Source organism: Camelina sativa, chromosome 1, assembly GCF_030686135.1.
Source record: "Camelina sativa cultivar CO46 ecotype springtype chromosome 1, ASM3068613v1".
NCBI classification, from domain to species: Eukaryota; Viridiplantae; Streptophyta; class Magnoliopsida; order Brassicales; family Brassicaceae; genus Camelina; species Camelina sativa.
This window is the reverse complement of record NC_141880.1, coordinates 5,607,695-5,622,561: the sequence shown is the minus strand read 5'-3', so window position 1 is coordinate 5,622,561 and position 14,867 is coordinate 5,607,695. Positions and strand designations below refer to the sequence as shown.

Sequence of the window (14,867 nt, the reverse complement as noted above, 5' to 3'; positions counted from 1 at the left end):
TAGTACAGATTTGATACTTTAATCCCTCAAATTTGATATAGTACTACCCAAATATAACATTATATAATCTCTGATATGCAACATATTCAGTATAGTACAACCTACAACTACAACAATGGTCCCAAATCGCAATAAGTGAAGAGACTAATTGACTTGTGGAATGCCAATCAAATTGTAATATTCAAATGATATTTTCACAAGTCTTACAACCATTTTCTAAAGGTAGTTACCAGTTAATATAGTCCTCGACACACTCCTCTATATAAAGATCACACGCCATTTCAGTATATATTCAAATCTCATCTAGAAATTCTCCATCCATATGTTTTCTATTCCTGTTACTATTGTTTATCTTTTTCCTTAACCTATCACCTAGTCACAAACTATACATTTTTCATCATCTATTCAATGTCGTTAGAAGAAACAGAGCCACCGAACCAGACTCTAGATCATGTCCTAAGCTGGCTCGAGGATTCTGTGTCCTTATCCCCATTACCAGGATTCGATGATTCTTATTTGCTCCACGAGTTTGATGGATCTCAAACGTGGGAATGGGATCAGACTCAAGACCCGGAACATGGTTTCATTCAAAGCTATAGTCAAGATCTTAGTGCATATGTGGGTTGTGAAGCAACTAACCTGGAAGTTGTAACAGAAGCTCCATTCATTAATTTGGATCCTCTGCCTGAACTTCAGCAACCAAACAATCAATCCAGGAAAAGGAGCAGTGACAAGCTTATCGAGGCCCAACACGTGAAAAGATCAGCAAGGAGCAAGAAAAAATCAAACAAGTCTAGTGAGAAGAGCTGCAAAGATGGTAACAAGGAAGAGAGATGGGCAGAGCAATTACTTAACCCTTGTGCCTTGGCTATTACGTCAAGGAACTCATCAAGGGTTCAACACTACCTGTGTGTTCTCTCTGAACTTGCTTCTTCTTCTGGCGATGCAAATCGTCGGCTTGCAGATATTGGTCTTCGCGCTCTGCAACATCATCTTTCATCATCCTCAGTGTCATCATCTTTTTGGCCTGACGTTACGTTTGCTTCAGCAGAAGTGAAGATGTTTCAGAAGACTTTGCTTAAGTTCTATGAGGTAAGCCCTTGGTTTGCTTTGCCTAATAACATGGCAAACTCAGCAGTCCTGCAGATTCTAGCACAAGAGCCCATAGATAAAAAGGATCTGCATATTCTTGATATCGGTGTCTCTCACGGTATGCAATGGCCCACTTTGTTGGAGGCTCTGAGCTGCAGATCAGAAGGACCTCCTCCTCATGTTCGAATAAGTGTTGTATCTGATCTTACTGCAGACATACCTTTCTCTGTTGGTCCACCCGCTTACAGTTATGATTCTCAACTCCTTGGCTTTGCTCGGTCTCTCAAGATCAACCTCCAGATTAGTGTAATTGACAAGTTCCAACTCGTTGATACCTCACCTCACGAGACCTTGATCGTCTGTGCTCAGTTTAGGCTGCATCACCTGAAGTATAGCATCCCTGAAGAGAGGAGCGAAGCTTTGAGGGCACTGAGAAGTTTAAGGCCAAAAGGAGTAATTCTTTGTGAGAACAATGGAGAAGCCAGTGGAGACTTTGCAGCAGGGTTCTCCAGGAAACTTGAGTATCTGTGGAAGTTTCTGGATTCAACAAGCTCCGGATTCAAAGAAGAGAATAGCGAAGAGAGGAAGCTAATCGAAGGAGAAGCAACAAAGGTGTTAATGAATGCAGGAGAGATGGGTGAAGGAAAAGATAAATGGTATGAGAGGATGAGAGAAGCTGGTTTTGCCGCAGAAGCATTTGGTGAAGATGCGATTGATGGAGCCAAATCTTTACTGAGAAAATATGACAAAAATTGGGAAATAGGAATGGAAGATGGAGACACCTTTGCTGGGTTAACATGGAAAGGAGAGGCAGTTTCCTTTTGTTCATTGTGGAAGTAGCTAGCCATCTTTATGCTTGTCTTGGTTTATCTATCTGAATAATCACAACATTTGGAGGCAATTTCCTGTTGTTTATTGTGGAAGTGGCTAGCTTATTAATTTATGGTTGTCTCTTGGTTTATCTATTTGAATGATCACAACCTTTCACCAGCTTATTGAATGATCACAGAAACAAGTAATGAGGCAGAAGAAATCAGAAAACAGGCAAAAGCAGAATTCTTTTTGTACTCGTGTTCAAAAGGAGATAAAAGTATATGACTGATCACAAAAGGAGATAGATGCAACAAGAAACTATCTAATTATCTCTTTGTTTCCTTTTGCTCGGCTTGTTGTATCTCAGTGACACTAAGCTTGGAACATAAGAAGTGAAGTATCGAGGCATAGAAACTCCAACATTCACAGATTTGAAGTATCCATCCTTTCCAATGATACAAGCTTTTGAGTAGTTGAGCCTTGGATCAAAAACTACAGCGACTTTTTTTTTTTTTTTTTTTTTTTTAAAAAAATTAATAAGAAATACAAGAGATGAGTTTAATACAGAGGGTCCTTGTACGGATCTTTAGCAGTAGAGTGGTACAAAAAGGAGATAGTTTTAAAACGGCTGGAAGTTTGCAAACCAATGGAAGAGGTAGGTGTCTTGAATCGAGTCAGAGGGTGTAGAGTTGTCCAGTCCTATTGATCGCCTCCTCAAAAGAAGTTGAGTCTCTTTTTTCATCCTTGCCGGAGTACGGAAGTCGTTGCTGTGAAGTCTTGCATTCATCTCTGTCCAAATGTTATAAATGAGGGCTTGGAACAACAATTTGCAGATGGAATTAAGCTTCATATTTGTGGTAGGGTTCTTAATCCAACCATAACTCTTTGGAGTAGGGACACTCGAAGAATAAATGATCTCTTGACTCCTCCCCCGTTGCACATAGAAGACAATCTGGAGGGACCATAAGATTCCAGCTCCTTAATCTGTCTCTTGTAGTGAGTCGGTTCAAAACTGCTAGCCACGCTGTGAAGGACATCTTTGGAATCCTTTCCTTAAACCAAATATGAGAATGCCAGTCGACTGAGGGGCCGACAGGGTGAAGGTGTTTCCAAGTTTCCCTTGAGGAGAAGGTTCCGCGAATCTGATCCGAAGATAACTTCTAGGTAAATAAGTCGGTGTCGTCAGATGAAGCTGGAGCCGAGTGAGATTGAAGACAGCTTCTTAGTAGCTGAACCTGAGCGTTCCTACCGCGAGGAAGAGACCACTAACCATTCACTACTACTTGAGCCACTTTAGCAAATAAGCCTATGCCTGTGATACAAGGACCAGTTACACCAATAACATCAAGTAAAGGTCCTAGTCTCGACCAATTGTCATGCCAGAAGAGAGAATCATTTCCTGAGCCAACTTGGCAGTGAATAAAGGGTCTCGCCAATTCTCTCAATTTTACTAACCTTCTCCATATCCAACTTCCCGAAGCTCGAAAATCAGCAGTCCAAAAACATCTTCGTTTAATCAGATGAATTTTTACCCAAGAGACCCAGAGGGATCCAGCCTGAGAGTACAACAACCAGATCAGTTTCAAACCAAATATCTTGTTCCAATCAATCAGCCTTTTTAAACCGAGGCCACCAGCTGATTTTGGCGTGCAGAAAATCTTCCACGAGACCTTTGCACCACGAGCCGAGTCCGCCACTCCCTTCCACAAAAAGGCACTGCAAATTCTTTCTACCTCTTCTAGACATTTGTTTGGCAGTAAGAAGACTGAAGCCCAAAAGTTAATAGTACTATTTATCACTGATTGGAGAAGTTGAAGTCTTCCTGCAAAGGAGAGATGTCGATGAGTCCAACCCGATATCCTGCCCTTCACTTTATCAATTAGAGGCCTATAATCCGAAGCAAAGAGCTTTTGAATGATTAGGGGAACACCAAGGTATCTGACTGGCAATGATCCGTGAGAGAGGTTGAGTCGTGATGCCATATCTCTTATCGTGGCTCGATTGTTACCATCAAGAAAGAGACACGATTTGGATAGATTAACTCCCAATCCTGAGACTGTTTTGAACTGGTCCAAGATTCTCAATATCTCCACTAGTGAGGACTCAGAGCCATTAAAGAATACCAGAAGATCGTCAGCAAAGCTCAGATGAGTGATCAACGGCTCAATACAGAGAGGATGGGGACTAAAACGCTCTTGAGCAACTGCCAAGTCCAACTGCTTGGATAAAATATCCACCACTAAATCAAATAGAGGAGCAGAGATCGAAACACCTTGCCTCAGCCCTTTCTTCCCAGGAAAATAGCCCATTAGCTCACCGTTTAATGCAACTGAGAAGGTTGGGGTAGTGAAGCAGGCTACCAGCCAGTTAATGAAGGTTCAAGGGAGCTCCAATGCATAGAGAATGTTGATCAGAAATCCCCAGTCAACATTATCGAATGCTTTAGATATGTCAATTTGTAGGCAGCCCCTTGTAACCGGTCCATCCTTATGAAAGTTTGTCACCAGCTCAAAGGCAAGAAGGACATTCTCACATAACAACCTGCCTTTGATGAAGGTCACCTGATTCCTCTGGATCGCTATATCCGTGAACAACTTTAGTCTTCTTGCAAGGATTCTGGAAATGATTTTGTAGATTGTGTTACAGCATGAGATAGGTCTGAAGTCCTATAACCTCTCGGATGATGTAGTCTTCGGTATGAGAGCAATGATAGTGGCATTGATCTGCTTCAAAAGCTTTCCTGTGGTAAAGAACTCTGTCACTGCCTCTATCACAGTAGGACCGACTGTTGACCACGCTGAGATGAAGAAGTCTGCAGTGAAGCCATCGGGACCAGGAGCCTTGTTCTTAGGGAGAGAGAACATCGGGATCTGATTCAGAACTACAGCGACTTCCTTCTCCACATTAACGAAGAAGCTCCCAACTCTAAAGCCATCCGTAAAACCATCGAGCATCACCAAATCCATTTCCACAAACTTACTCCACAACAACACCACATTGGGCTGGATCTTAGTAGAAATCCAAATATCAATCGACTTGTAGCTTCGATATAACACAGCGAGCTGCTCATCTCTAACACAAGACAAAGCCACATTGTCTTCACCATCACCCTCAGAGTTAAACGGCAGTTTCAAAGGCTCTCCAAATCTCTCTATTGTGAAATCAAAACAGAGTATATAATCTCTACTCTCTTCCGACTCCATCGGTTCCACACCTTCTTCTTCTACTTCAAGTCTCTCTGGAAATAGCTTCGTAGCAAAAAAGTAAGTGTTTCCCTTCAAAGACACGCTTCGTTTTTGACCAAGCTCTGTGTCTCCTCCGTCTAGTGTACCCTCAAGAACCTTCCATCTATCAGTCCTGAAACTGTAAATCTCGTAACCATCACCAACAGATTTGCTTCTCAAAATCTTGTGGTTACCATCATCATCGTAACCGAAAGCATAAACGCCTGATCTATCGAATCGGTTAAACACGTGTCTAGGTTTGATCAACCTCGTTTCACCCAAATAGAGGTTACACACCATGAGCCTACTGTTTTTGAGGTTATCTTTGAAGATACAAAGCAACAAGCCGTCACAGTGAAGGAGTTGAGCTATCTCGATTTCATCAAATTTTTTTACTTGGTTCACTGATGATTTTGATGTATCGACAAAATCGTCGTCGTTGTTGATGATTCTATGTAGATCGAGTTTCACCGAACAGATCGTGTAATCGACTAAGGTGAACCCTAGTAACTGCGTCCTTGCGGTTGCTGAGGATGTTCCTAGAATATGAGTTTTCGATAACGCTTCCCATTTTTTACAAGTTGATCGGAATGATCCGAGAGATGTAATCGGAACCCTAGAGATGATCTCGTCTACCAAAACCTCCGGGAGATTTGACATCGTCGTCGTCATTTCTCTCAAATTTAGAAAAAGAAACTAACACCAAAACTGCAAATAGAAGTTTAAGGGAATTATTAAATAATCTTTTTTGAATTAAAAAATTTGTAATCAAAAAAATTGGTGGTAGTCATTATCCCTAATTTATTGGAACAACTTACTGGGCCGTAAAAATGGCCCAAACTGGCTTATTACTGATCTAATTAAATGGCCGAGAAAGCCCGTATGCTTCGCCAAGGTTTTTTTTTTTTTTTTTTTTTTTTTTTTGTGTAGTCTGGAACAGATGCAAAACAATCTTTCAACTTCTCTAGGCTAAAAACATGCAAAATCGGATGACTTCTATATTATTAGATGGGGGATGCAAGAAGAAACAAATTATTTAATAAATGCATGATTAATAATAATAATAATCTCTTTCTTTTCTTTTGCCCAACAACACTACTTGGTTGATTTGTGCTGCTGGCACTAAACTTGGAACATAGGAAGAGAACACAATTGGATCACAATATCCATTTTTGTCAGCTTCCCAAAGATGACCGTCTCCGATTCTCACAGGTTTTGAGTATCCATCTTGTCCAATGATGTAAGCTGTTTCATATTGACATGTTTCGTTCCATCTATACCTAGGAGATTCGGAAACCACAGCAACTTTATTCTCCTCATCAATGACGAAGCTTCTCCCAACACGAAATTCAGAGAGAGATGTCCTTTCCACTCTTAAGAACTTGATCCATGATACTTCACAGGGCTCAATCTTAGTCGTTATCCAAATCTCTATTAACGAACATGTCTCGTAGCCTTGATATAACACAGCCAGCTTCTCTTCTCTTACACAAGACAGAATCACATGTCGTGGAACATCATAGTTGGTGTGAAAGGGTAGAGGAAGACGTTCTCCAAATCTCTCTCTTGTAAAATCAAAACAGAGTAAAAAACCAATCATCTCTGAAGCTACTACCTCTCCAACCTTTTGTATTCGTCGAGCAAAAAAGTAAGTATTTCCCTTCAATGATACGCTGCTTTGTAAATCACAGTCGGGATTTACATCAAGAACCCTCCATGAACTAGAATTAAAACCATATATTTCGTAGTAGAATGGGATATTTTTATAACCAATCTCTTTGTAGTCATCATGACCCAAAAACTTCCACAAGATTTTGTGGTCACGGTTGTTGTTGTTGTTGTCGTAACCGAAAGCAAACATGTCTAATCTATGGAACTTTTGGGATTTGAATCTTGGTTTGATCCACCTGAATGGCCCCCCCAAATACGGGTTCCACACCATGAGCTTCCTACTCGTTTCGTCTTGGCCGACGACGCATAGCAATAAGCCGTCGCAGTGTATGACATTAGATATCGTGTTTTCTTCAAGTAAATCTATTTGCTTTATAGATGGACCAACGAAATCGTCATTGCGGATGCCTTGGAGATCAAGTCTCAGGGAACAAAGGCTATAACCCACTGTCACGAACCCCAAAAACTGCTTACTTGTTGCTGCTTTACCAAAAACAAGATTTTCTGAAAAAACGTTCCAGGATAAAGCGTTCCACGTTTTACAAGTATATCGCACCGCGCTTAGAGATATCAATGGAACTCTAGAGAAGATCTCCCCCACCAAATCCACTGAAAGATCGGACAACGTCGTCATTCCTTAATTCCGAGTTTCAAACAAAGTTCCTAGTTTCTACGCTTGTCCACGATCTTTTCTCGATCTCTCCATATATACATGCATAATCGTTTAGTTATATGATGTGTCACCGCTTCTAAAACTCTCTCCTTTTCCTACATTAGTTATACTTCCAAATATTTTTTCATTAATTAATAAAGATTCTAGAATTCGAGTTAAAAATTAGAAATATATATATTTTTAAAAAAATAATTAAATCCTTTTCGGTAGCGGAGAGCCGAGATTAGAGAAAAGGATCCGACAAAGAAAACCAATTACATGTATCAGAGATTATAACTCATTCATTATATATATTCACAGATAGTCTTGTTCAAAAGGACATGAAATAAAATTGAGTTAAAACATAGATAACGACCATAGATTATTACACAGTACTAAATTAGCCAAAGAGAACAAAATATATAGTAACTGAATGAAGATAGTCTTGTTCCAAAGAACATGATATAAAATGAGCTAAAACATAGATAATGCTTTTAAACAAATAAAGCATTGCAAATGGAACTAACCAATAATCTCTTCTTCTTCTGTTTTTTTTTCTTTACTTTTCCTGTTGCCTGGTTGGGTGGTTGATTTGTAGTTGCACCAAACTTGGAACATAAAATGAGATCGTAAGTGGGTGAGAATCTCCAATATCTGAAGCTCTTCTGATGTTAACATATTTTAGGTAAGTATCATCTCCATCTCCAATGATGTGAGCTTTTTGGTCTTCACTGAACAGTAGATCGAAAAGCACAGCAACTTTCTTCTCCTCCTCAATGAAGAAACACAGAGGCCTAATGTCCTCAGGACGAGTGCGTGGATTGATATCCATTTTCATAAACTTGCTCCACGACACCGCATTTGGATCAATATTATTGGTAACCCAAATCTCTATTGCTCCACGATACCACTTGAAGCTACGATGTAGCAAAGCGAGCTTTTCTTCTCCAACACAGGATAAAATAATATTCTCGTCAACATAAGGGTTAGATGGTAGAAGTAGACGCGGACCAAAGCTCTCTTTTGCAAAATCAAAACAGATCAAAAAAATATGATTCGCCTCTTCGGTATCTCTGTATACATACCCTTGAATAAGAAAATAAGTATTTCCCTTCAAAGACACGGAGTGACGTTTATTAGACCGTACAGTCCAGTTGGGTTCCACATCAAGAGAACTCCATAAATTTGAGTTGAACCGGTAGATTTCGTATCGTAAACCGCCCTTGTAGTTATAATCTCTCAAAATCCTCAAGATTTTGTGGTTACGGTTGTTGTCGTAACCGAGAGCATACATGTCGTATTCCCTGTCGTCATAATAAAACCTAAACCTTCGGGCTTTGCTATAAGAATAAAACCTTTTGGAATTGTTAGGGACTTCGATCCGCATCGTTTGTCCCAAATAGGGGTTCCATACCATAAGACTAGAGTTTTCTTCGATAACGCATAAAAACAAGCCGTCACAGTGAAAGATGTTCTCTATCCGTACATGGTCAGGAATATGTACCTGCTTTATCTCTGAAACAACAGATCCATCATTATGGATTTGGAGATTGAAACTCAAGGAACATACTTTTTCATTGATCAACATTAAACCTAAGAACTGCTTCCCTGCTGCTGCAGCGTTGCCAATAATATGGCGTTTTGAGAAATCGTTCCATCTTTTGCAAGTAGATCGCACTGCTCTCAATGATGTTATCGGAATCCTAGAGATGATCTCCTCTTTCAAGTCCTCTGGAAGATTACACATAGACATCGTCGTCATTCTTCTAAACTTCAAACAACCAATATTGCAAATGTGAATGGCGGATTTTCATGTTTAAAAAGGCGCCACAAATATATTGGTTTAGAATTAAAGAGATTATTCTCATAAATTACATTAGATTTGTTTTTTTTTTGTTTAAATTCTCAAAAATTACATTAGATATAGCATTAAACATCTAATCAAATTTAAACCAACAAATATTAGAAAGAAAAAAAAAAAGCAAATTGAATAAGAAAAAATCTAAGCAAATTAAATAAATTTTTTTAAAAAAACAATCTAATTAAACAAATTGGAGATATGATTGATAGAATACGTAATTTTAGATTTGTATCCTGATTTATTGTTACAATATGATTACAAAGGTGGGTCGCTAAAACGACCAAAACTGGCTTAAATATTTTGGTCTAAAATATAGTGAAGTCCCATTAATCACCTTGTTTTAAAAATCATCGCCTAGCATCGAATACGCCTCGCAAAATCGCTAGGCCCACCCTTTCCGCCTTGATTAATGACTAATCCCGCCTAGCATTGATTATCCAATTATGCATGTCTAATCCGATTATTTTCTTCTTAATTTTGTATATACCAATTTTTTTAGAACCAAATAAAAATCAAACATAAATATTTTTGTTATTTAGGCATTTAAATTAAGAGATTATGATGTTTTACAGTAACTAATATATAACTTTTAACAAAAATCAGAAAAATTTCTTTTAAAATGATGTTTTATGTGTTTACCATAATTTTAAAGACAATACTACAGTTTTATATTTTATTTGATATTTTCTTTTTAACATAAACAAAAATATACATATATTTAGTACAATATATTTTTATTTTATTGTTAATTTAATAAAATAACCCCAAAATTAGTCCCCGATTAATCCCCGTTTAATCCCCGATTTTCTAGCTAGGCGCTAGGCCCATCTCGACCGCCCGACTAGCGCTTAGCGATTTCTAAAACAGGTTAATCATAATCTATACTAGGTAACAGTATAAAATAATTATTAAATATTTTTACAGTAATTTTTATTTACAAAATCTGTTTTATTTATCGGTAATTGGAATCAAAATTCGATTATGTAGTATATATATATATATATGTAAAATATATAATTTTTTTATAATAATTAAAATTTTAATCCGTGAGAATTATTATAATATCAATCTTATATTATCATATCATATGAACAAAAGGTTCTTAATTTTTTTTTAAAGATTTTATGAAAATGTAATTAAAATATATAATTAAGTTAGAAATAGAATATAAAAATTTAATTTTGGGTGTTAATTATATTTTTGAAAAAATACATTGGTATGTAAATGTAAATATTATATTATTAGAAACTGATGACAAATAAAGGAAATAGTGTTTGAAACTATGTGAGTGCGACACGTCAGCATTTTGTGTGAAAATGCTTCTCTTTTAATATATAAGGGATATATACATTTTTGAATAGGATTTCGATGATAAGTATTATCAAACCCATAGGAATTTCCATTATATCCATTTGTTTATAGCTTAAAACTTAACTTTGGAGAGAATAACTAGGACAACCCTATTTTGAAGGGAAAACAAACTTTCAAAAGGTTTTGCATGTAACTCTATTTGTGAAATTGCATATAAATTAATTCAGTGTGCACATTCCCTTTCTCCTTATATTAGGATATCACCAACTTCATTACAATGTGTCCAGTTTTTTTGAATGTGTAAGATTGGCTAGTTACAAAGTTTTAGACCTTTTACAAGCATTATTGTATAGCATAAGGTTTTGTAAAAGTTGTCTTTGACAAGCAAAAAAAAACAAGTAAATACTAAATAGTGATTGTGGGATCACTTCATTAAAATCAGACAAAAAGCAAACGTTACAAATGCCAAAATCATCATGACATTGACAAATTCATGGGTCCTCTATAGTTGACACATTTAACCTTTTACATATGTAAAATTTTAGATGTAAAAAATGATGATGGTATATGATTATTTTTGCTTAAAATGAATGTAACAGGTGTGATCATTCTTTTTTTTTTTTTGGCAGACGTGGTTATATGAATTGATATTACACCTCTTAAGAATCAAATGTACTCATTTATTCTTTTGCAATTCAATTTCTTTTTCTCTTTTTTCCTTTTTTTTTTTTTTTTTTTTTGCAAGTTTCCGAAGTAGACAGCTTTTGTAAAGTTATAACAATAACCATCCATTTGTGATCATAGGCTAATTATAAACTCTAAGTCTATATATAACAATTCTTGTTGAATTCTTCAATTATAAACCTTCTTTTTATCCTGTTTCCCCATGAATATTTCATGGTCTTATCCTTATTGTTGTATATTCTTCTATTTAAACCAAGTTATTATTAGTTTATCTACATGACAAATGTATTAAATATTATTTACGTGTAAAACCCCAGAAAATTGTTGAAAATGTCACATCCGCCACGTCGAGAAACAAGAAGACATCTTCATTTATTTCAATCATTTCCCATACTTTATTGCATGTGAAATTATTATTCGTTTAGCGAGTATCACAGACACACACACAAAATTAATATAATCAAATTGTAGCGATGTAAACTATGGTTCCGAATAGTAAAAATAGTTGAAGCGTTGCAGATAGTACAGATCATGCAGTTCATGCTGAACAAATGCAGATCGTGCAGATCATGCTGGAAAAGTGCATATCATGCTGATTGAGCAGTCCAAATTATATGTTTGAATGGTAAAAGCAGATCAAACAGTGTAAATCATATATTAAACTATAAAGTATTTAAAAACACATCCAATTCAGCAATTTTATTTAAAAAAATGATAAAATTATTGTAAAATAAACATAATTTTTTTTAATATAGAATATTTTCTAAATAATTTCACAGTTTGAAAACATTAAACACAAATTATCCAAATGCAACAAAAATAAAACTTAGAATAGTTTAACGGAAATTATTTTGATTTTTCCATAACATATCTGCAATATTTTTTCTAGTGTTTGTCATTTGATCTCTATTAGTTATAGCCGTAGTTTCCATGTCACCTTCATCATTCTCAGAATTTGTGTCGCTAATGTCAGTATGCTCCATTACTTCGGAAAAATCTTCATCAAAATAATTTGAAATTCTGATAAAGTTATGTAGTCTCATTGTAGCCATCACCACTCTTTTTTGAACATGAGTGTTATATCTAGGAAATTTACAAAGGATCCTCCATTTCTTCTTCCAAACTCCAAATGTCCTCTCAATGACAGAACGTAGTGATGCATGACAACGATTAAATAGTTCTGTTTGTTTCTAGGAGGAGGACCATTGTTGAACTGTGACATATGATACCTAACAACCCCATTCCGTGAAGATCTATAAAGAGCAAAAAAACCGATAGTTTATATTTAGATTGAACTCCTTGTTAAATTTTTCAACCAAGAACTCTCTTCCAAAGGGTGTAGGATCTTTGAAGCGGTAACCATCCATGGCAATTGCTTGATCGTACAAATCAATAAATATTCTTTCTCGATTATAAGTCCATTTGAAAGTTTCTTCGATCTACAAGTTTTAAATATTTTTTAAATTTATTGCAATTAAATTCTAACTAAAACTTAGACAAATGTGAAATATTATACACTTGTTGATGTTTCTGTAGGAAAATTTGTATCTTCTTGCACGGACGAATTTCTGTTTTGTCTGCGGTTAGCCATACCTACAAATACAATTTTAAATTGATTTTTCGTTATTATATATTTCAGAAAATTTTAAAATACTAACTAATATTTTCTCACCAAAAAGTTGATAATAACTTATTTATCTTAACTTACATAAACTATTATATCTAACAATAAATCTTATAGTAAATTTTACTTATGATTGAAATAAATGATTCCAAATTTTTTTTAGAACAATATTTTACAAAACTAAGTGATACTTATAAATAATCTACAAATTAAGTGAGATTTATAAATAATCTACAAAATCATGTGAGACATATGCATATATATTCAATATAAGAGACTTATATATATATATATGTACTTAAAAAAATCATAAGCTTTAAAAGTTTCTGAGAAAATAGATTTACAATATTCTAAATCATTATCTAATAGTAATTATTGAGTTCATAGCACATTTGTTAATCTATAATAAAAATAATTATCTATCATTAAATCTGATTAAATAAAGATTTATGTATATAAATTTTTCTAAACATGTAATCCTATACAATATATATTCATATTATATATTAATATTAGGAGAAAATATACCCAACAATGATGAATAAATATGATAAAGTAATCTTAACTTATTTATCTTAACTTAGATAAACTATTATATCTAACAATAAATCTTATAGTAAAATTTACTTATGATTAAAATAAATGATTAAATTTTTTTTAGAACAATATTTTACAAAACTAAGTGAGACTTATAAATAATCTACAAATTAAGTGAGATTTATAAAGAATCTACAAAATTCAGTATAAGAGACTTATATATATATATATATGTGTGTGTGTGTACTTAAAAAATTTCATAAGCTTTAAAAGTTTCTGAGAAAATAGATTTACAATATTCTAAATGATTATCTAATAGTAATTATTGAGTTCATTGCAAATTTTTTAATCTATAATAAAAATAATTATCTATCTTTAAATCTGAGTAAATAAAGATTTATGTATATAAATTTTTATAAACATGTATCTATATTTAAGCACCACCATATATATATACATATATACATATATAAAATCAGCATTCTCATTACATAATTGGTTGGAAAATAAAACAGTTTACAGTAACTATTATATAACATAAATAGAACTACTAACATATTATATAGCATAAATATATTTATTTATGAAATAAAAAATACATACCTTTCAACAAAAGAATATGGAAACAAGAGGTGATAGGTAGAATCTTTGATTGTCTTTTGAATTCTGTCCAAAAAAAAATTTGATGTTACAACAAATATTATATAGCATAAATAGAACTACTAACATATTATATAGCATATATTTATGAAATAAAAATACAGACCTTTCAACAAAAAAATGTGGAAACAACAGGTGATAGAGTAAAAGCTTTAATTGTTTTTTGAATTCTGTAAAAAAAAAATAGATGTTACAATAAATAGAAAAATAAAAAAAAATAAAAAATAAATAATGTGTTTATTTATTTAAAAAAAAATACCTTTGGTGGAGAGAAGATGAATGGAAATAGAATTGATAGGAATTTGAAATATTTGTTTGTGTTGGTTGTATTTTTTTTTTTGTTCAAAATTTTGTGTTGGTTGTAAAAGTGAGCAATGATGTGTTATATAAAGAGTAAATAAGATGAATCTGTGGGCAAAAATTTGGATCTGCTGATAGATAGCTTCAAAAATGCTGTAGGCGAATTAATTAGTGGTTCTCCTGCATCTATAGCTAAAAGACAAAAAAATTTAAATTATGGACAGATAAACTGCATTAGTTTTAAAAAGAAAGAAAATTGTTGAATAGTGCTTTTATGACAGGAGAACTGTAGGTGTGGGTCCACCGTACTTTATCTGAAACTCCCCTATGTATGTATGTGATCAACTGGAGCACAATATAAATAATTTTCTTTTTATTCTTTATTTTATTCATTTTGATGAAAATGGATTTTAGAATAATCCCCGGATGTATATTATA

At 34.4% G+C, this 14,867-nt stretch overlaps 1 protein-coding gene, 1 long non-coding RNA gene and 3 pseudogenes across 4 annotated transcripts; 1 reads left to right on the top strand and 4 right to left on the bottom strand.

Moving 5' to 3' along the window:
* The first annotated feature begins 281 nt into the window (after positions 1-281).
* LOC104778565 (scarecrow-like protein 29) lies at positions 282-2,087 on the top strand. Its single transcript, XM_010503021.3, has one exon. It carries the CDS (start codon positions 409-411, stop codon positions 1,930-1,932), a length of 1,524 nt encoding a protein of 507 aa, XP_010501323.2. The 5' UTR covers positions 282-408; the 3' UTR covers positions 1,933-2,087.
* A 300-nt stretch (positions 2,088-2,387) lies between these two features.
* On the bottom strand, positions 2,388-5,833 carry LOC104704718 (F-box protein At1g11810 pseudogene; annotated as a pseudogene). Its single transcript, XR_015558315.1, has one exon. The product of XR_015558315.1 is annotated as an F-box protein At1g11810 pseudogene (transcript).
* LOC104704710 (F-box protein At1g66490 pseudogene) lies at positions 5,826-7,434 on the bottom strand (annotated as a pseudogene).
* A 302-nt stretch (positions 7,435-7,736) lies between these two features.
* Positions 7,737-9,250, bottom strand: LOC104778555 (F-box protein At3g13820 pseudogene; annotated as a pseudogene). The gene has a single exon (XR_015558314.1). The product of XR_015558314.1 is annotated as an F-box protein At3g13820 pseudogene (transcript).
* A 2,736-nt stretch (positions 9,251-11,986) lies between these two features.
* LOC147949579 (uncharacterized) lies at positions 11,987-14,546 on the bottom strand. The gene is made up of 5 exons (XR_015558313.1): positions 14,389-14,546; positions 14,236-14,299; positions 14,073-14,135; positions 12,825-12,901; positions 11,987-12,747 (listed from the first exon to the last, which is right to left on the bottom strand). It is a non-coding gene; the product is annotated as an uncharacterized LOC147949579 (long non-coding RNA).
* Positions 14,547-14,867: the final 321 nt, after the last annotated feature.